This window comes from Ctenopharyngodon idella, chromosome 14 (genome assembly GCF_019924925.1).
Source record: "Ctenopharyngodon idella isolate HZGC_01 chromosome 14, HZGC01, whole genome shotgun sequence".
Lineage (NCBI taxonomy): Eukaryota > Metazoa > Chordata > Actinopteri > Cypriniformes > Xenocyprididae > Ctenopharyngodon > Ctenopharyngodon idella.
Window position 1 is genome coordinate 30,752,857 of NC_067233.1, and position 21,749 is coordinate 30,774,605.

General features: G+C 40.1%; 1 protein-coding gene across 2 annotated transcripts in view; it reads left to right on the forward strand.

Annotated features, from left to right (window-relative positions):
• Window positions 1–10,422, forward strand: part of LOC127494437 (uncharacterized) — a 38,907-nt gene extending 28,485 nt beyond the window's left edge. For both annotated transcript variants that reach the window (XM_051860350.1, XM_051860349.1), the window contains exon 2: window positions 4,928–10,422. In XM_051860350.1, the coding sequence (XP_051716310.1) occupies window positions 4,948–8,043 (3,096 nt within the window). In that variant the 5' untranslated portion in view covers window positions 4,928–4,947 and the 3' untranslated portion in view covers window positions 8,044–10,422. The remainder of the gene's footprint in view (window positions 1–4,927) is intronic.
• The last annotated feature ends 11,327 nt before the right edge of the window (window positions 10,423–21,749 follow it).

The window sequence follows — 21,749 nt, forward strand, 5'->3', positions numbered from 1 at the left end:
ATATAGTCGTATATTTATGCTGTGAATATTTCAATTCAAAACATTTCACCCACATTTTCATTAATAAAAATTCGAAGATTCACCTTTCAGATTTCACTTCCAATATATTCAGTCTGTTTAAAAATACAACCTAAAATATCCAACAGGCAATTTCCGGTCCATTTTATTTTGCTTTACAAATTAGCTTCCACAAATTCAGTAGTTCAAATTCGACAGAAAATTCAACATTGGACATCCGGAAACTGCAGGAATAGCAGTAGTTTGCCGATGCATGATCTCCATCTGTTGTTAGTCGTCCTCACCAGCTGTTAACGAAGAGCAACGGCTACAGTAAGTCGGATTTTTGTGAATGAATTATGACTTACTGTAGCCGTTGCATCGGCAATCTACTGCTATTCCTGCAGTTCCCGGATGTCCAATGTTGAATTTTCTGTTGAATTTGAACCACTAAATTTGTGGAAGCAAATTTGTAAAGCGAAATAAAATGGGCCAGAAATTGCCTGTTGAATATTTTAGGTTGTATTTTTAAACAGACTGAATATATTGGAAGTGAATACATAAGCCTCTAATACATAAGCTTTATTTACATAGGTAAAGAAAATGCTGTACTTATACAAAGAACCAGTTCTTTATTTGCCCTTGCATTGCAAACAAGCAGAGATGGTCTGGATTTGTGAGTTATTAGGATTTTACCACTTTGAGGATCTGTTATAAAACTGACAAAACTGACTGTCTGCTATTATTTGTGCTATGCACGCTGTTCGTTTGTGTTATATCATATTGGATTGTCTGAAGTTTTACTTTAGTTAATAAACAATGCTGGGCCATTACATGTCAAATCAACCAGAGGTCCCAAGTTCAAATTTTTGAATTTGTTCATATTTTTTTCTGTTGAAAGACAAACATAAATATTGATGAAATCCAAAATATTAAATGTCACAGATGTATATTTACTGAGTAATCCACTATTTTGTAGAGGGGGGTCAAAATGACCATTTTCACCTGAGATTTGGAGCCAATTTACAGTCAAAAATGACTTTAGAAAGATGGCAGCATTATTATTTTATTTTTTTCATAGAGATTGGTAGGTCTATTAGAAAAATATTTTGACTTTAGCTTTCTGTTGACTTTAGGTTCAATCTCATAGATATAGGGATGTCAATGCGGTAACGTGTGGTTACGATACAGCGTATTTGAACTCTTCAAAACTCTTCAGAAGCTGTTAAAATGAACAAAATCTTCCAAATTTCCATATAATATCTTCTTAAAACTGATTCAAAATAGATTCTTATTAATACACTTTTGTCTTCTTCACCACTGGTCCCGTCCAACACAGAGTGTTCTTCGTCGCCACTGATCCAGCCCAGCACCAAGCCTGTTTCGTTGCCCAGCACAAAGCCTGTATTGATGTTCATCAAGTGTGTTATTGATGTTCACACCCAGCCTGCCTTTCCTGCCTACTCCACTGAAATCAGCCATTCCTTCGTCCCTGTTTCCACTGGCGCCCTTCGGCCCTTTGGCTCCCCCATTGGCTCCACCATGCAACCCAGATCCGCCTTGGGGCTACCAGTCACCAACTCTGTTGTAGCATGGGATTCCCTGGCTCCACCTCATCCCTCCAAGCCCTCAGCTCCACCTCTGCCCATCGACCAATTGGCTCCACCCTGGCTCCTCGCCCCCTCAACATCCTTTCGGCTCCACCGGACTCCCTAATCCCACCGGCTCCACCTTGATCAGTCGTCGCTCTACCACCCCCACGGACTTCTAGGCTTCCGGCTGCACCTCATCCCTCCACCCTACATTCCCTCTGCTCCGCTTCTGTCCTCAATCACACCGGTGTCACCTCAGTCCTCCGAAACCCTGGCTCCAACTCGGCCTCTCATCACCACGTCTTTGCCTTTGGTCTCCTGGTCCATCTGTGTCGCCGGGTCTCTCGGCCCATCAAACTCTGCCTAGGTCTCCACATCTACTGGCATCACCTCTGTGGGTTAGGCTCAAGATTCCACCATGGATCCTCCCTCCATCAGTTCCACCATTGATCAGCCTCCTGGCTGTCTCCTGTGTTGCTCTGGGCTCTCGTCGGCTGTACGCTCCTCCATGGCTTCTCCCATCATTCGCTTCTCCACGCTTCTACATGCCACTGCCCCTCTGCCCTCATCGGCTGTACCAGAAGGACGTGGTAGATGCATTACAATCCACAATACAGATAGATGCATTACAATCCACAATACAGACAGTAGTTGATCTGTGGAATTAGTAATTTGTTTGTTTGTTTTTGTATTTCTATTGGTAATGTTTTGGTCCTGGTCTTCTAATATTGCAAAAATAAAAAATAATAATCTACGTAGGGCTGCACAATTAATCAAAACAAAACCGAAATCTAGAATGGGCTTAGTGCGTTTATGAAGCCTCAAGGTTGCGTTTTTTATTTTTAATTATTTTTTCTAGTATGATTGAAACAGACAAAACGTGTTTATAGTGCTCAATAATGCTCACTTCATCCTATTTTGGGTAAAAATAGGAAAAATAATACTTCTCTTTATAGAAATTTGAAGTAAACATGATTATCCATATGTTTTTCTCCAGGGTACAGAAGCGTACAAGAGGTTTTATTTTCCACAGTGGATGCATAATGGGCTCACATTTCATATTGAAGACATGGACTCTGTTTTAGATTTTGCATACCTCCTGACAAAAATTAATAAATTATTGTCAGATTTTTTTGTCATAATAATATAATATTTTATAATAAATCCTTAGACCTATCTAATGATTCATGGTAATAGGCTGCCTGCATGTTAAGAGGTACCTCTGCAGTCTTTCGTAAAATAAGTTTTGTGTAAAATAAAAATATTATTATAAGTATAATACCCCTTTCTGGTTTGGGCCACTACCCCTCAAAATTTACATTTACATTTATATTTAAACATTTAGCAGACACTTTTCTACAAAGCGACTTACAAATGAGAACAATAGAAGCAGTCAAATCAACATGAGTGCAACAGTATGCAAGTGCCGTGTCAAGTCCTCCAGCAAAGTGCTCGTAACAAGGATTTTTTTTTTTTTTTTTAATAAATATAGAGAGATTAGAAATAAAAAAAGTAAGTGCTAATATTACTGGATCAAGTGTTGACAAAAAAGATCTTTAAAGGTCTTTAGCAGTTTTTTTGAAAATGGCAGGTCATTCCACCAGCAGGGAACAGACAAGGAGAAGGTCCTTGTCTGCAGCCCTGCCCCACAGATCATTTATTATAGTATGTCCAATTTGCCCCTAGTTGGGTGTGTACCTTTAAATGCAAATGAAATGCTGCTCCCCACCCCCTTTCCAGAAGAGGGCAGAGCCTTTACAGCTTGTGCTTTGGATACTCCGGCAGCAACTAAACTGGAGAATTTCACGCAGACAAAATGTCAAGAAATTGTCAGTAGCACTTTTCAGCCTTATATGTTCGAACTGGTGTAACACTCCCCACAGTATGCCAAGAAGTTTACACAAAAAGAAACACTTAAAGAATTAAAATAAAGGAGGAGGAAAAATGGCACAGACTCACTATTCATTCAAGCACCCAAGTGTAAGTTTTTACAATGCATACAATGTCAAAAAGCCAGCGGGTGTGTGTGTGTGTAAACGTGTGGATGTGAGTGCGAAGAGTCTTTAAGCCCTGTATATATATATATATATATATATATATATATATTAGTGCTGTCAATCGATTAAAAAAATTAACTCGATTAATCACATTTTTTTCTGTGATTAATCGTGATTAATCGCAATTAAAAACACTTACGTTTTTAATATATTTTATAATGTAATAATTTCAGTTAATCTCCAAATTAAAACAACATAAAGAAACAACATGAAGACAGTATATTTTAAATACTTGTTTAATGGCATCTTTTTATGAATGAAGGCCAGTATCACTGATACTAATAGCCTACAGCTACTGATGTCTCGATGAAATTGATTTTTTCCCCAATTTTAAACATGAATTATAGCCATTCAACATTACAGTGTAACTGAAAGCTATATCATTTTTTTACATTTATTAGGGTTCAAAAATATGACAACTTTTAATTTAAGTGAACTTAGAACCATAATAAATGTCATATTTACCTGTGCCTTTCCTACCTGTCTAACAGATAGGAAAAATACAGAAATTCAATAAAGTTACCAAACAGTCTGCACTGCATAATTTATAGCCTAAATTAAATTTAGATAATCATTATTAAAGCTACAAAAGTTATTTAGTCAAGAGCAGTGAGTAATTTTCTCTGTTACCTCTGTTCTCACAGTGTCAGCTACTGACATAGCGTCAAGTGAACCTACGAAAGGGAAAGTCTCAGGTACATACGAAACCCTGGTTCCATGAATAAGGGGCCAAATGTTTTGTAGCTTAGCCACACTCCCTCTTTGCAGAAATCTGAGGGAGATGCCGTGTCAGTGGCCAGTGCTAAGTGGTCAGGCATTGCAAATTTTTAACAGTCACAGCTCGGCATTTACCAGCTAATGGAAACATTGATGATATTTCATTTGGTTTTGCTGCATATCCTTTCTTGTTCAGATCCTTCACAGCTGTGTTTTTGTAAAGCTGAGACTACAAAATGGGTCAAAGTCTTATACACACAAGACTACTCATCAATTCAATCGTCAAGTTTGCAAGGAAATATATAAAGCAGTGGTAACACCTAGTTTAGTATGTTTAGTGCTAATATTGTGCTAATTAAATTGTGTATTTATACACTACATGTACACCAACATGCATGATATGTTGGTGTTTTGTACATGGAAACTTTTTAATTTAGCTTAAAAATCTAATTCGACAACTACTGGCAAGTTTGGCCACTATGTTGCACTTTATTAAAAATAACTAGAATGTTATACATGCTGCGCATCTATAATAAATTTTCTCTCTATCTGTTTTTCTACCAGATCTAGTGAACCTGATAGAGATGGAAGATGACCGCCGGTTTCACAAACTGACACAAGAGCAGGTGGAGACTTTGGACCAAGTTCTTACAGAGGTCATTCCCATTCATGGCAGGGGCAATTTTCCAACCCTTGAAATTAAGCCTAAAGACATAATCCATGTGGTCAGAGACAGACTGATTTTGAAGAAAATCAAGGTGAGAGATGTCCGTCTCAATGGCTCTACAGCCAGTCATGTGCTGGTCAAAGAGAATGGCACCAGCTATAAAGACTTGGATATCATCTTTGGTGTGGAGCTTCCCAAACCAGAGGACTTCCAGATTATCAAAGAGGTGGTTTTGGGCTGTCTGCTGGACTTTCTACCTAAAGGAGTCAACAAAGATAAAATCACAGCTCTCACCATGAAAGAGGCATATGTACAAAAAATGGTCAAGGTGTTCACTGAGCATGACCGTTGGAGCCTTATCTCCCTCTCAAATAATAGCGGGAAGAACGTAGAGCTCAAGTTTGTCAGCTCTCTACGACGACAGTTTGAATTCAGTGTGGACTCCTTTCAGATTATCTTGGACAGCATGCTACAATCTTACTTGGATGCTGAAAGGAGGAAGGTTGTAGAAGGGCAAGAGGGCCAGGATTCTTCTTCAGCTCAAACAAAAGGGATTCAGTCAGCCCTAATGGATGAACCATTCCTCAGCTCTTGTGACACAGGACATCACCAGGAAAGTGACACTGACGTATGCTGCAAAACTGATGATATGCAGACTTTCTATGACTCTCAGTGTTATTGTAAAATCAGTCAGAAAGAACAGTCTAAATATTCAGAACAAGAACCAACTCTTGAAATAGACAAAGATGTTGAAACAGAAATGGTTGAAACTACAACTATGCCTGTACCTATGGAGCAAGTATCAGAACACCCTGTAACGTTGGATGTGGAGGAAAAGAATGAACCTCATGAAAATGTGTCTTTGCATACGGAGACGCTGTTAGAGGAAAATTCAAATGAAACAGGTATTGACTCAGGAGGGGGAAATGAACTGGTAGTGCTAAAAACCATGTCTGTTAAGCAAACAAATCCCCCAGTTAAAACATATATTAGTGAAATGGATTCTGACATGTTAGAAGACAAAGAGGCAGTTAATTCCAAACCATGGCTAGAAATGGTACATACTGACTTCTCTTGTCTTTCAACAAAAGGGACCTTTGGTGAGCGATGCACATTCCAACCTGCTCCCATTACATTTCTTACACAAGCAGCACTAGAATCATATGCTGAGTATCCTCTGCCACCCCCTGCCAAGAAAAACAGCCAAAATTCACAAATGGTTGTTCTCAAGCATTCCTCACCCAAACCTCCTCGTAAAATGTCCAAAAAGACAACTCCTGTGCCATGTTCACCAGAAAAATCTGTGTCAAATAATTTGGATGTTAATACTTGTCAGGTTTTGCATCCACCTAAAGCTTACCCAAACGATTCATTACCTATGCAGGTTAAATTGTCAGGTCTTACCACAAAAAGCTTTGAATTATCCAGTGCCTCAGAAAAAAACTCTAAAGAGTCAAAAGAACTAGACACTTGTACTGGAGCTTTTACTGTTGCTGCTCCAGAGAGTGGTATGCATTCAGAAGAGACACTGTACATGAGTCTGTTACCAGAGGAAAGCCTTCAAAGTCGAGTGCAAAGCTCAGAACCAGAAACTGGTGAAGCTACGCATGTCAATATTGTCATCCCTACATCCAATCCCAGTAATCTCCCCAAAGATCAAAACAGGATAAACCAGCCTTTTACCAGCGTTCAGACAGCACAGTGTCAGGCAATGGTACCTCTCATTAATGTGAATTCTGAGCCTTTACTTCAGGCAAATGACAATTATCACCTCAACTCAGCCTCTCCCAAAAAGGAAGACACTGAGACTTGTGCCCAAGTTGATGACCCCACATCACCAAAATATCTTACTCCACCCTCAGACACTAAGTCAGTCACTAAGGCAACAATTTCTGCTTCTCAAAAATTGAAACCACTGTCTGCAGACCATACTATTGATTCACAAGTGGTAGAGACCGATTCTTCGTGCTCTGAAAATGTTATATCACCTCAAATTCACAACTACCCCGCGTCCACTCTGCAGACTCAGGAACTTCTTGTGGCAAGTCCACAGACTAAAGAACCTCCAGAACTATTATCATGCGTATTAGAACCACTTGTCTCTTTACCAGAGGTTCAAAGCCTCACTGTATCAGCACCACATTTTTCAAAGTCACTAGAACCTTCCATATCCTCAACAGTAACAGAGACTCCTAGAATCTCAGAACCTCTTTTAGAACCATCAGTTATATCTCTGCATGTCATAGAGCCCTCTAAAGTATTCTTTGAAGTTCTAGAATCCTCTAATGTACTTTCACAGGTTTTGAAACCCTCAGCAGTATCAATGTCACATACATTAGAAACGTCTATGTCCTCAGTAAGTGAAGCGGTGCTGTCCAAGATATCAGATCCATCAGCTTCAGACATTAACAAGCCCATACTCCCTTCCAAAGAGCTGCCTTGTATTACAGTGATGGCTGAGAGCATGTATGGTGACTTTGAGCAGGCTATGGATCATCTACGTTACCGGCTAATAGCAACACGCAACCCTGAAGAGATCAGGGGTGGAGGCCTGCTCAAATACAGTAATCTTCTTGTCCGGGACTTTAAACCTGCCTGTGAAACTGAAATTAAGACACTTGAGCGCTACATGTGTTCACGTTTTTTTATTGACTTCCCTGATGTGAACGAGCAGCAGCGCAAGATTGAATCATATCTGCGCAACCATTTTATTGGAGAAGAGAAAAGCAAATATGATTACTTGATGACACTTCGGAGAGTTGTCAATGAGAGCACTGTGTGCTTGATGGGGCATGAGCGCCGTCAGACTCTCAATATGATTACCATTCTAGCTCTCAAAGTCCTGGGTGAGCAGAATATCATTCCTAATGCCAATAATGTTACCTGCTACTACCAGCCTGCACCATACATGACAGAACACAACTTCAGTAACTATTACATTTCAAATGGCCAGTCCCCACTTATATACCACCCCTACCCACTACACATACACATGCAGACTGGACTAGTTTAGGCTTAGGTACGTAACATAGTAAGACACACAGGGAAATCCTTGAGTCATGCAACCTAAAATTTCCACTACAAACGATCTACCCTTGAACTTGGGTCCCAACACTTAACTGAACAAAACTGTTTGAGTACCTAAGTGTTGGACAACGGAATGTCTCAATTAAGAACTGATGATGGTATTGACTATCAGTGAGAATTATACATAAAAACATTGGAGCCATTGCACTAGCAATATGAAGGTTAAAACATGTCACATGCATTTAATTGAATATGACAATGACAAGATAAATGGTTTAAAAACAGGAAGACAGAAAAGACGGCAATATATAGTGACTATAAAAATTAGAAGAAAAAAAAACTTGACTGCTCTTCTCTTATCAGAGGTAGCTGAAAAGTCTTGTTTTAACACAGAAACAAACAAAAAACACTGTAAAAGACCAATGCGTTTGATAGAAAACTATTTTCAATAATTTAATGCTTTATTGGCATGACAAAAAGTGCAAGAGAAATAATCAGCATGCAGTCAATGATTTATTACATCGTAAAGTACTTTTGTTGTCTGAAACAATTAAACTAATTGATCCTGCTAAGTTCAGTGTTTCATTCTTTTTTTTTTTCTGATTTCTTTTTATATTAAGTATTTTATATGTTGTGATATTTCTTATTACATCTACTGGATGTCTGCTTTTTCATTTATCATATATACTTATTAGTAGATTATGAATGATGTATTCCAGGGGTGTCCAGTCCTGCTCCCGGGGGCCACTTTCCTGCAGCGTTTAGCTCCAACACACCTGCTTGAAAGCTTCCAGTGATCCTAAAGTCCTTGATTAAAGTTTCAGTTGTGTTTAATTAGACTAGAGCTAAACTCTCCTGGAAGGTGGCCCTCCAGGAGTAAGATTGGAAACTCCTATGTATTCAATATTTCACCAGGATTGTATGTCTTCAGAATTTAAAAAAGTGCTCCATTCCTTCTCATTACTCTGCATTACTATGACTAAATAAGAGATTTTTCAGGAAAAAAGTTTCTCTGCCCAATGTCTGCATTTCATCTTTTCTAATGTTTGCAGTGCAGTGATCTTCACAATTTTTGTTTGTTTGTTTGACCAAAATATAAAATATGATTTGGAATGAACTGAATTGATGGGGGAAAAAAAAAAAAAAACTCAAATTTAAGAGCGTGAGATGCAAATGTTACTTCCAAACTTTGACAAGTACAAAAAAGAAAACAAATCAACCAACCAAAAAAAAAAAAAAAAAAGTTTGCTGGTGTCTTTTGTGTATCTATGGCACACAATGTTGATTTTACATGGGAGTAACAAGCAGTTTTCTTCAGTTTTCTTTCCTATATAATGTAAATGTAGCCTCAAAAGAATCCATGCGAGGACATTAAATGATGTTATGTAATATTTCTTTGTATTTAACAGAACCATCAGTGGTGCTTAAGACTTAAATACATTTCCACTCTTTTTTACATCTTTGTGACAAAAATGGATATATTTTTCCAAGAATTTATGTGTAGTACTGTATTAGAGCATACATGAAAGATTGCACCAGCCATACACACAGTATACACAATTACAGAAAAACAGAAACAAAAACTATAAAGTCAGGACCAAAAGTATAAAAGTGTATATTGTGGGGCATCAGTATGACATGAAAACTGCTGAACTATTGTCTTCAGATGAGTGATTATTATAGCAAAATTTATTAAAGAGATTTGCCTAAGTAATTCATTTTTCAGAAGCAAGAGAAAATATAAACAACTTGTATGACATGTTGGCTTTACTGAAATTGTATAAAGAAATGTTATTTTTTAGGTTAAATTGAAAATATAGTAAAAAGTGTTAGCAAACATTTGACCTTGACCTTATAATGCAGAAGTTACAGAGATCTCATCATTGGTATAGCTATTCAAACTTGTGGAGTTACTTTTTCCTGTGCAGACCTACAGTTTTGTAAAGTATTGGCTTAACTGTATGATAATTTCTAGTCTAGCATTCTGTTTTACCTTTATGTAATTGTCTACCTATGAAATGCAGCCAAAACCAGTAGTAACACTGTGGTTAGAAATAGATTTAGATTGAAATTGTTTACCAAGATGATGTACACCTATCATGAAGTCCTTAAAACCGTTTATATGACCAAAATTATTTTTGCAGAAAAACATTAGTGCCTAAATGTGCAGGAGCTGTAAAGCAGGTGACAGAAAGGACAACACTCCTGTAAATGCAGCCGTCACTTTTTTATTATTATTATTTTCAGGTGTACATTTTCTCCTTTTCTCATGCTATTTGTGTTGATGTCAGATGTAGTTCTTTGCTGTGGCTAGTTTTTGTTCATGTAATAAAAAGAATCCAAAAATTATAGATCCACTTCATCACCAATGAGTATTGTTGTTTTTTTTGTTTTTTTTATGTAACATATAAGATAACATATAGCGTATGTTACTTTTGTTTCAGAGGTGTAAAAAAAACACTGAAAAAATCAAATCCACATTTAATTGTGCTTAAGTATTTAAAAACAAAAAGTAAAAATTAAACACTTAGCTTTTTAAATAATAAAAAACAAGAGACAGTAGAGTATTTAGTGTTCTCATTTTAATATATTTGAAGCAAAACTTTGTCAAGAAACCTGTCAAAAATCACCATTTAGGGCCCGAGCACCGATGGTGTGAGGACCCTATTTGAATTGCTCCATTTCTTGTTGTTGATCTTGTTCTTCTCTGAAATGAATCGCATTTTTGAGGGCCTAAACATGCGCCAAAATTAATGAAACTTTGCACACGTGTCAGAAGTTGTGAAAATTTACGTCTGATATGGATTTCAAAATTAGGTGTGGCAAAATGGCTCGATAGCACCACCAACAAAATTTCAACTAAGTGCCCCTCGCGCTACGTTTCACGTACAGGTATGCAATTCGGTAGACACGTAACAGCCCAATGCCTACACAAAAGTCTCCTGGTACAAAATCTGAAAACCAACAGCAAGTCAGATATTTAGAATTTTCTTTGCAAAATTTGTGCAGTTTTTGCCATTTCCAGATATTGTACTTTAACAAACTCCTCCTAGAGCTTTAATCTGGGCCCATATGTATAAAAGAAATGCTCTTAAGAGCAGTCTTAAAGGAACACCACTTTTTTTGAAAATAGGCTCATTTTCCAACTCCCCTAGAGTTAAACAGTTGAGTTTTACCGTTTTCGAATCCATTCAGCCGTTCTCCGGGTCTGGCGGTACCACTTTTAGCATAGCTTAGCATAGTTCATTGAAAGGAACATTGCTGCTGTACCATGGCTGCAGCAGACGCAATGATATTACGCAACGCCTCTCACAAATGTCTCCATGGTTGCAAGGCACGCTCCCTGTAATATCATTGCGCCTTCTGCACCCATGGTACGGCAGCAAAGTTCCTTTATTATTACGCCAGAATAAGAGTATAGTTCCTAGCCATATCAGCCTAGAAAATTGCAACTTTTCATTTTCCGTCTGTCTTAGTACACGATGTAACTACAGAACAGTCAAGTTTTAAGTAGGAAAAATATCGAAACTCTTTGGTTATTTTTGAGCAAGATGCTATTGGTCTCATCAGATTCAATGAACTATGCTAAGCTATGCTAAAAGTGGTACCGCCAGACCCGGAGATCGGCTGAATGGATTCGAAAACGGTAAAACTCAACTGTTTAACTCTAGGGGAGTTGGAAAATGAGCCTATTTTCTCAAAAAGTGGAGTGTTCCTTTAAGCTTTGACTTAAGTGTCAAAAAATTCTTAGTAAAAAGTAGGACTTGAGTAGGAGACTTTTATAAAAAAGCTGAAAGCAACTTACAGCAAGGTCTAAAAGACTGACTCTTAGGTGCTAACTGAGTTGACAAAGTGATGCAAATTAAGGACTAAAATAATGTCAACCCAAAATAGCTGCCCTCAACTTCTGAATCAGCTAATAGTGAGCCTTCAAGGGTGAAGTTACCGCAGCATGACACCAATCATTTAAAGTAATTATAATAAAATTATTTAATTAAGACACTGAAACATTAATATTTAAATTTATGTTAAGAAATTTCTTTGCATTGTGCAAAATTATCACAACATCATGGCATTGTGTACTACGTTGCAGAAGTTAACGCTTTTTAGACGTACGAATGCGCATGGCTGTCGAGACGGAAGCTCATTATTTTACTTTATAAAGTTTTAAATAAGGATATTTGTCTTACACAAACACATCAATTTGCTTCAGAAGGCCTTTATTAACCCACTGGAGTCGTATGGATTAATTTTTTTATGGATGGATGCATTTTTTTTTTTTTGTCTTCAAAATGTGGCCACCCATTCACATTTGTTGTCCTTTGGTGTGACACCCCTAAATTATATTTTTAAATTAAAAATGTATGTTAAACTACATAATCATGGAAAATGTGCAAATGTGTCTTGCTAACTGCTAATGACAGGTTAGCAAGGAATAGCAAGGTCATTAACTGACTCAAAAGGCTGAAACATCCTTTAGTGTGACAGAAAGTGTGAGGACAAAGATGTCATACAAGAGGGCAAGGTCTCTTTAAAAAGCATTTTAAATAATTAAATAAGATTTGTTCAACTCCCTTTTATTCTTTTTTGGATCATTTTCAGAGTTCTTAAATGCAATAATTACATTGAATAAAAACATTTTCTGATGTTTTACAGAACATTTGTACTGTTATAAAGTGTCATAAAAAAAAGTAATAAAATGTGATACTTTATTTTTGAGACAGAAGGAATTGAGGGAGAGAAATGAGTGGGAGGGAGAGGACACGGAAGTATAGAGAGAAAATTAACAGGGATCCATACAGAAGGGAGGAGATCCTAGAGAACAAACCAAAGTAAATAGAATTGAAATGATGCTTTAAAAACAGCAGACATATACTTTAAATAATGTGATTTTTAAAAACATTGTTGATGATGTAACAAAATGAAATGTTATTTCTTCTTTAACAAACAAATGAATTACATTAAAAAAAAAAACATTTTGGGGTGTTAAAGTTTCAAAAATATTTGCTCTGTCAAGGAGTCACATTTCATTTAGTTTATTTAAAAAAAAAAAATAAAAAAAAAACATGTTGATATTGTTTGTATCAAAATTACATTTTCTTTTTTCTTTGACACATTCAAAGTTAAATAAAAAATACTTTAATGTAATACTCCTCACTCTCTTTAATGCAATAACTACCATTTCTGTCCTTTAGTGTGAAATAATGTCTTATGGCAGTGGTCGGCAATAGGTGGCCCGCGGGCCCAGTGGCTTTTCTACATTGAATTACACCCTGGGCGAGACCCCCTTCGAGCGAACAAAAAACCCCACAAAATTCTGCACAAGCAGTTATATTTTATTATAACAACATAAGTGAAAGAGAAAATTATATTTCTCAATTGCACAAATCCTTCATTAGAACATTTGAAAAACACACATAAGAGAATCCAGCAACACTGTCTCTCACGACCAGAAGTCAAGACTAAACCATTTCACTTTGGTGACCACATAATCGTTTTGTATTACCTATTTTTATTAGTCATTTCACACAATTCAGAAAAACAAAAATGTGCAGGAACTATAGGCCTGTATTTATAGTATTATGAAATGTGCGTTATTTGGAAGAAAGTCGAGGTGTGACTGACTTTAGCCCACTAATTCCATTAGAGTATTGCTCAATTCAGTGGATCCCCCGTTCCCCAGCTTGTATAACAATGTAAATTTGCTGTTCCCTCAGAATAACTCAACACACAGCCATTAATATCTAAACTGCTGGCCACAAAAGTGAGTACACCCCTAAGTGAAAATGTCCAAATTGGGCCCAATTAGCCATTTTCTCTCCCCGGTGTCACGTGACTTGTTAGTGTTACAAGGTCTCAGGTGTGAATGAGGATCTGAAAAAGAAGAATTGTTGCTCTGCATAAAGATGGTGTAGGCTATAAGAAGATTGCCAAGACCCTGAAACTGAGCTGCAGCACGGTGGCCAAGATCATACAGCGGTTTAACAAGACAGGTTCCACTCAGAACAGGCCTCGCCAAGTTGAGTGCACGTGCTCAGCGTCATATCCAGAGGTTGTGTTTGGGAATTAGATGTATGAGTGCTGCCAGCATTGCTGCAGAAGTTGAAGGGGTGGGGGGTCAACCTGTCAGTGCTCAGACCATACGCCGCACACTGCATCAAATTGGTCTGCATGGCTGTCGTCACAGAAGGAAGCCTCTTCTAAAGATGATGCACAAGAAAGCCCGTAAACAGTTTGCTGAAGACAAACAGACTAAGGAACCATGTCCTGTGGTCTGATGAGACCAAGATAAACTTATTTGTTTCTAATGGTGTCAAGCATGTGTGGCGGCAACCAGGTGAGGAGTACAAAGACAAGTGTGTCTTGCCTACAGTCAAGCATGGTGGTGGGAGTGTCATGGTCTGGGGATGCATGAGTGCTGCCGGCACTGGGGAGCTACAGTTCATTGAGGGATCCATGAATGCCAACAGAGCATGATCCCCTCCCTTCGGAAATTGGGCCGACACACCTCCAAGACGACCACTGCCTTGCTAAAGAAGCTGAGGGTAAAGGTGATGGACTGGCCAAGCATGTCTCCAGACCTAAACCCTATTGAGCATCTGTGGGGCATCCTCAAATGGAAGGTGGAGGAGCGCAAGGTCTCTAACATCCACCAGCTCCGTGATGTCGTCATGAAGGAATGGAAGAGGACTCCAGTGGCAACCTGTAAAGCTCTGGTGAACTCCATGCCCAAAAGGGTTAAGGCAGTGCTGGAAAATAATGGTGGCCACACAAAATATTGACACTTTGGGCCCAATTTGGACATTTTCACTTAGGGGTGTACTCACTTTTGTGGCCAGCGGTTTAGACATTAATGGCTGTGTGTTGAGTCATTTTGAGGGGACAGCAAATTTACACTGTTATTCAAGCTGTACACTCATTACTTTACAATGTAGCAAAGTGTCATTTCTTCAGTGTTGTCACATGAAAAGATATAATAAAATATTTACAAAAATGTGAGGGGTGTACTCACTTCTGTGAGATACTGTATGTATTTTTTCTTCAAAAATGGTGTTTTACAATTTTTTTACTGCCTATTTGTCAACTATCCATTTATTAATTTTTGTCAGTTACAAAAAGAATTGATTGAGTTTGTATTGTTTTAGCAACTCCACGTCATCATATAACTTTAATACATTTATATCTTTATTGGAAAGTGTGCGTCTCCTCCTCTCTGCTGCCACCTTGTTACCTCTCCACCACTCTTAAATAATTTAGGAGCTGAGACCTAGTCTTAACACTTAGGAACCTTTATGAATCACACTTATTCTTAAGTTTAGGAATAAGAGTAAAATTATGTCATTCTTAGAATTTTGACACACTTAAGACTAAAATTTTACTCGGAGCGGCTTTATACATATGGCATTTATTTTACATTTATTTACAGCTGTGATAAAGTATGCAAACGCGAGCGTCACTTCACGTCTCCGTTTTCAGCTCCTCCCCAACTGCAAGTGGCTACTCTCATCGAACGGTTGCATGCAGCCGATGTCGAACACACCTATGTTATCATTGGTTGATTTAGTCATGTGGTTTATCAGTTCTGTTCTGTCATTGGTTCTTTGTCTCATTGTTCTCAGGTGTGTCCTGTTAGGTCATTAGTCCATTAGTATATATAGCCCTCATGTTTCATTGTTCCTTTGTCTAGCTTAGTTACCTGTACCCTGCTGGTGGTGAGCTTATGTTTGTTAAAGATCCAATTCACGTCACGTCGTCACGTCACGTCACGTCTTTGTTTTTGTATTTATTTCATGTTTATGTTAAATAATGCTGCACTTGTGCAAATACACATGTGCAACTAGTCCATTTCTGATTGGAGCTGGCGGAAAGCGGAAGCTATATAAGGGAGCCGGCAACACAGCTGTTTCAGCTTTCAGCAAGCGTTCTCTGTGTGTGCATCCTATTTGGTGTTTGTTTGTCCCGTTGGCCACTATATATCTATATATATTTAGAAATGGCGAGCCAACAGCAGCAGTAGTTTAAGAAGTGTGTTCCTCTCTGTCCTCGCTATATTACGGATGTGTTACAGAACACAGACTCACAACGAGGTAGAAATGAATATGAGAGTTTATTGGATGTAGCAGGTAAAGTAAACAGGCAGGTGAGTAAAGCAGTCAAAGCAGCAATGCAAAAATGGATGGAAATACTGACAGTTCTTTGTATTGCAGGTGATTTGAGGAGGTTGTGGACGTGAGCAGCCGAGCACACACTTCAGTGATGAGAGTGGAATATGGAAGGAGTCCGGAGAATGAAGATGCTGGAGACACAGACGATCAGGGAGATGCTGGAGACACAGACGATCAGGGAGATGCTGGAGACACAGAGGATCAGGACAGACGATGAAGGTAAGTAGAGCAGGTAAGTGAGTCCTTACTCAAAAACGAGACCAGACAAAGTGCCAGGGTGAAGTATGTGCTTATATGCTGCTGTGGTGATGGGGAGATGACGATCAGGTGCGGGTGATTAGTACTCTGATGACAGTGATCTCTGTAACTGGGTGGTGATGGAGCCTGGCCGATCTCTGACAGGATGAGGATACACACGACTTTTGTGTTAGCTGTGTTAGCTAGGAGCACAGCATGCTTGGTCAGCTCTCGAGGGAGCTGACTGTGAGCACTGCGAGCGTCTGCCTATGAGAACGCTCCGCTCCCGGCTGGCGCTTTTTTCTCAGAGCGGCCAGCTCTGCCCTCCCTGTGGTGTGGGTCCCTTGGCTGCTGAGGCAGCTCGGCGATTTCACTTGTGGGGTTCGCAGTTGGATCTAGAGGAGGGGTTTGAGACGGCTTTAGACCTTTCTCGGCCTTCAACCTCTGGGTCCAGTGTTCAGCCTCGCTCCGCGACTTCTTCCATCCCAAGCGAACACCTGATGCTGAGCGCGTCCAGTTCTGAGGAGCTGGATGTTATCAGCATCGAAGCGAGTGATCTGGGTAACTCGCCAGCCCATTCACCGCAGTACGTGGAGTTAGTGGAGGTTGTCTCTTGTGTCGTGGTGAAACTTAATATCGATTGGCTGGCCGAGAGACAGGAAGTGCAGAAGAAAAGTAAATTAGATGAGCGCTTCCTGCAATCTACACCGCAGCCTCCACGTCAGGGCTTGCCGTTCTTACAGGATCTCCACACCGAGGAAAAAGCCATATTCATCCAGGCTTTCGAGTTCCACACTTCAGAATTATTCATTAATTATGGGACTCAAAGAGAACGGCTATGGGATGATGCCCAAGGTTGAAGAGACTTTGGCAGGATATTTGTCACCTGACGCTATGTTATCCGTAAAAGCCCCGACATTGCCCACCAAGCCTGTTGTTGCTGTCTTCGCTGGTGGGCAAGGCGTATATGGCAGCAGGTCAGGCTGGCACTTGTTTACACACTATGGCCATCCTTCAAGTGTATCAAGGCGACCTGCTGAGAGATTTAGACGAGGGCGAAGGGGTGTGGCCCGATGACATTAAAGAACTACGTCGGGCCACCAATCTCTCTCTCTCTCTCTCTCTCTCTCTCTCTCTCTCTCTCTCTCTCTCTCTCTCTCTCTCTCTCTCTCTCTCTCTCTCTCTCTCTCCACGCCACTAAGGAGACGGCTCGCTCCATGGCAGCTCCAGTGGTGAAGGAGAGGCACCTCTGGTTATACCTCTCAGGCATCAAGGAGAAGGATAAATCTTTCCTCCTTGATGCCCCACTGTCGCCTTCTGGTCTCTTCGGTGATGCTGTTGTGATGGTCGTCGAGAGATTTCAGGAGTCCAAGAAACAAGCAGCAGAGCAGCATTTCAGAGCTACCCAACATATCTCAGTGGGTGGTGTGTACAATTTGCAAGGGGTACAGACATTTACATTTAGTCATTTAGCAGACGCTTTTCTCCAAAGCGACTTACAAATGAGAATAGTAGAAGCAATCAAATAAACATAAGTACAACAGTCAAGTCACAGTTTCATCAGTAAAGTGCTCGTAGCAAGGTTGTTTTTTTGTTTGTTTTGTTTTTTTTAAATATATACACAAATATATGGAGAAAGAATAGAAAATTGAAAAAAGAAAAGTAAAATATAAATAAAAAAAAGTGCTATATTACTGGGTCAAGTGTGGACGAAAAAGATATGTCTTTAGCAGTTTTTTGAAAATGGCTAAAGACTCAGCTGCTCGGATAGAGCGTGGTAGATTCCACCAACCAGGAACAGACCAGGAGAAGGTCCGTGAGAGTGATTTTGTGCCCGTTTGGGATGGCACCACAAGACGCCGTTCACTTGCAGAACGCAAGCTTCTGGAGGGCGCATAAGTCTGAAGTAGTGGGTTTAGGTATAGTGGTGCAGAGCCAGTGGATGTTCTGCAGGCAAACATTAGAGCCTTGAATTGGATGCGAGCAGCAATTGGCAGCCAATGCAAACTGATGAAGAGAGGTGTGACATGCACTCTCTTTGGTTTGTTAAAGACCAGTCTTGCTGCAGCATTCTGGATCAGTTGTAGAGGCTTGAAAGTGCATGCTGGAAGGCCTGCCAAGAGAGCATTACAATAGTCCAGTCTGGATAGAACAAGAGCTTGGACAAGAATTTGTGTGGAAAGCTCCGATAGGAAGGGTCTTCAGTTCGGGTCTTGTCCACCAATATTCAATGGAATTCTAAATACAGTGGTGGGCCTCGAGCAGGCGCAGGTTATGGAGCAGGAAGTTCAGTCTCTTCTGCCGAAGGAGGCCATAGATATTTTTCCTTCCCTATAGAGAAACACCAGGTTCTACAGCCAGTATTTTATAGTTCCGAAAAAGGATGGAGGGTTACGTCCCATTTATAGATCTCCGTCAGCTTAACCGTTCTCTGAGGAGATACAGGTTCAAAATGTTGAGGTTACTTCTTATTGTGAGTCAAATCAAGTCCGAAGACTGGTTTGTTACAATTGATTTGAAGGATGCTTATTTTCATATCTCCATCCTTCAGGAATACAGGAAGTACCTGAGGTTGGCTCTCAGGGCGAAGCATACCAATATTGGGTTCTTCCATTTGGCCTAGCACTCACCCTATGCACTTTTACAAAATGCATGGATGCACCCCAAGTGGCCCTCAGACTCCAGGGCATAAGGGTGCTCAGTCTCAAGATATGGTGACACAACATCAAGATGTTGTGCTCGACCACATGAAGCGCTTAGGATTGAGGCTCAGCGCAAAGAATAGCGTGCTATCTCCTGTCCAGAGGACGACTATTTAAGGGATATTTAGGAGTCGTATGGGACTCGGTCACGATGCGGGCACAACTGTCTCCTGCACGTATGCAGTCGATTCTGGCTATGGTGTCCAGAATCAAGCTAGGCCAGTTCATCACTGTAAAACAGTTTCAGAGACTGTTGGGGCTCATGGCAGCTGCATCCAACGTCAGACCTTTTGGCCTCCTGTACATGAGACCCTTACAGTAGTGGCTCACTACCAGAGGGTCTTCCCCAAGGGGCAACCTGTTCCGTATGATCAAGGTTACATGCGGGTGCCTTCGTTTCTTGAACATATGAAAGAAACCTTGATTCCTGTCCCAAGGCCCTGTGCTAAGAGTGTCTTATCATTGCAAGATAATATCGACAGATGCATCCCACACAGGGTGGGGTGCAGTCATGGAAGGCCGCTCAACCCAAGGTCTGTAGAGTGAACACCATCTCTCTTGGCACATCAATTGCCTAGAGATGTTAGCATATTGCTATCCCTGAAGCTTTCTTCCAGACCTCAGAGGCCATCATGTCCTAGTTCGGACAGACAATACGTTGGTGGTCTCGTACATAATTCATCAAGGAGATCTGAGGTCGTGCCCTCTATGCAGACTGGCGCACTTGATCCTCCTATGGTCCAAGGGGAAACTGCTCTCTCTGAGAGCAATGTACATCCCTGGGTGCCTGAATGTGGGAGCAGATGTCCTGTCGAGGCAGGTGCTGAGGCCCGGGGAATGGAGGTTGCACCCCAAGACGGTGCAGCTTATTTGGAGAATATTCGGTCAGACGGAAGTAGATCTATTTGCATCTCAATAGAACTTGCACTGTCCCCTTTGGTTCTCCCTCACTCATCCAGTTCTCTTGGGACTGGATGCCATGATGCAGCTCTGGCTTTGGCTGTATGCATTTCCCCCGATCGCTCTGCTCCTGGGAGTTCTAGAGAGAGTTTGGCAGGTTTTCAGACCTGGTAGCCCTCCTGGATGGCTTCCTGTAGGAGATTCCCATCAGGAGGGACCTCCTAGGCTGGGGGCTCGATATTTCACACTTGGCCGGAGATGCTGAAACTGTGGGTCTGGCCCCTGAAGGGGATCAGTTCCCATGGATGAGACCCTCCATCACTCCACCTGCCCTTATTGCCTCATCTGGCCCTGATATCTCTTCATCCTCAGTGAGCCCAGAGCCAGCAAGAGCATCTAGAAAAAGACCAAAAGACATTGAGGATGTGATTTTAGTAAAGTTTGTTCTGCTGGTTTCTGTTCATACAATGGAGCTTCAAAAACATCATCAAAAAATGTCATGAAGCTTCTGGAAGTCAGGCTCCATTGACTGATATTGTTTTAACAGAAACCAGCAGGACAAACTTAACCAAAATCACATATTCCCCACAGGGATTGAACAGCGTGAAGGCGAGTAAATAATGACTGAATTTATATGTTTGGGTGAACTAACCCTTTATGCCCCCAAATAGAAATTGTGTGAAATGTATGTATCAATTTATATTATAGTAGTACTTTGAAGAAATAAACTTTAAGAAATAAGCTGCTTTATTGAATGTTTGTGCCTGAGACACTTACAAAAAAGGATTTACAAAAATCAAATTTACGTATTTGGCAGATGCTTTTATCCAAAGCCACTTACAGTGCACTTATTACAGGGACGATCCCCCTGGAGCAACCTGCAGTAAAGTGCTTTGCTCAAGGACACACTGGTGGTGACAGCTGTGGAGATCGATCCAGCAACCTTCTGCTTCCCAGTTCAGTGGTTTAGCCCACTACACCACGACAGTAATAAAGCTACAACAAAAATGAGCATGTAACGAAACAGAATGCTGACATGAATTGTAAAATGTTTTAACCTGTTTAAATGTTTTACAGGTAGTCATGCTCATGGAGAGCAGGCACACGAATGTTTGGAGCAGACACAGCGGCAGCCAGATTGTCCAGCACATCTTCTCCCACTCTTGCTTCACGGTTGTGGGGTTCCGGGGGGTTGACGACACGGTTTTCCTCATCCTCTGGATCAACTGTGTCCCCATTGAGAAGAGCAGCAGTGAGGGACATGATGGACGGCATAGTCAGGCAAAGGTGTTCACTGTGGTCAGCCGCAGAATGGGCACAGCTGTGTTGAGATGGCAGTAGGATGTGGGGTTCACCGCCTGTAAATATGTAATCGTTAGAACAATAAGTTTGAATAAAACTTTGTTTCATGTGTTGTTGACTTGTATATGTATTTATTTATTGTGATGGTTACTTTTATTCATTCTTTTACTCATTTGTTCATGTTTCTTATTGTTGCCAGTAAATAAAATATAATTATTTTATTAATTCATGCATTAATTCATTGCTTGACTGTAAATTGAGATGTATTCACCTTGGCTGCATTTGTCTAGTGTGTATTCATGCATATGATGTCATATGAAAAAATTGCATCTTGCTTGTTTTACTAAAACATAATTTTCAGTAAAAAAAAAGTATAATTAAGTATT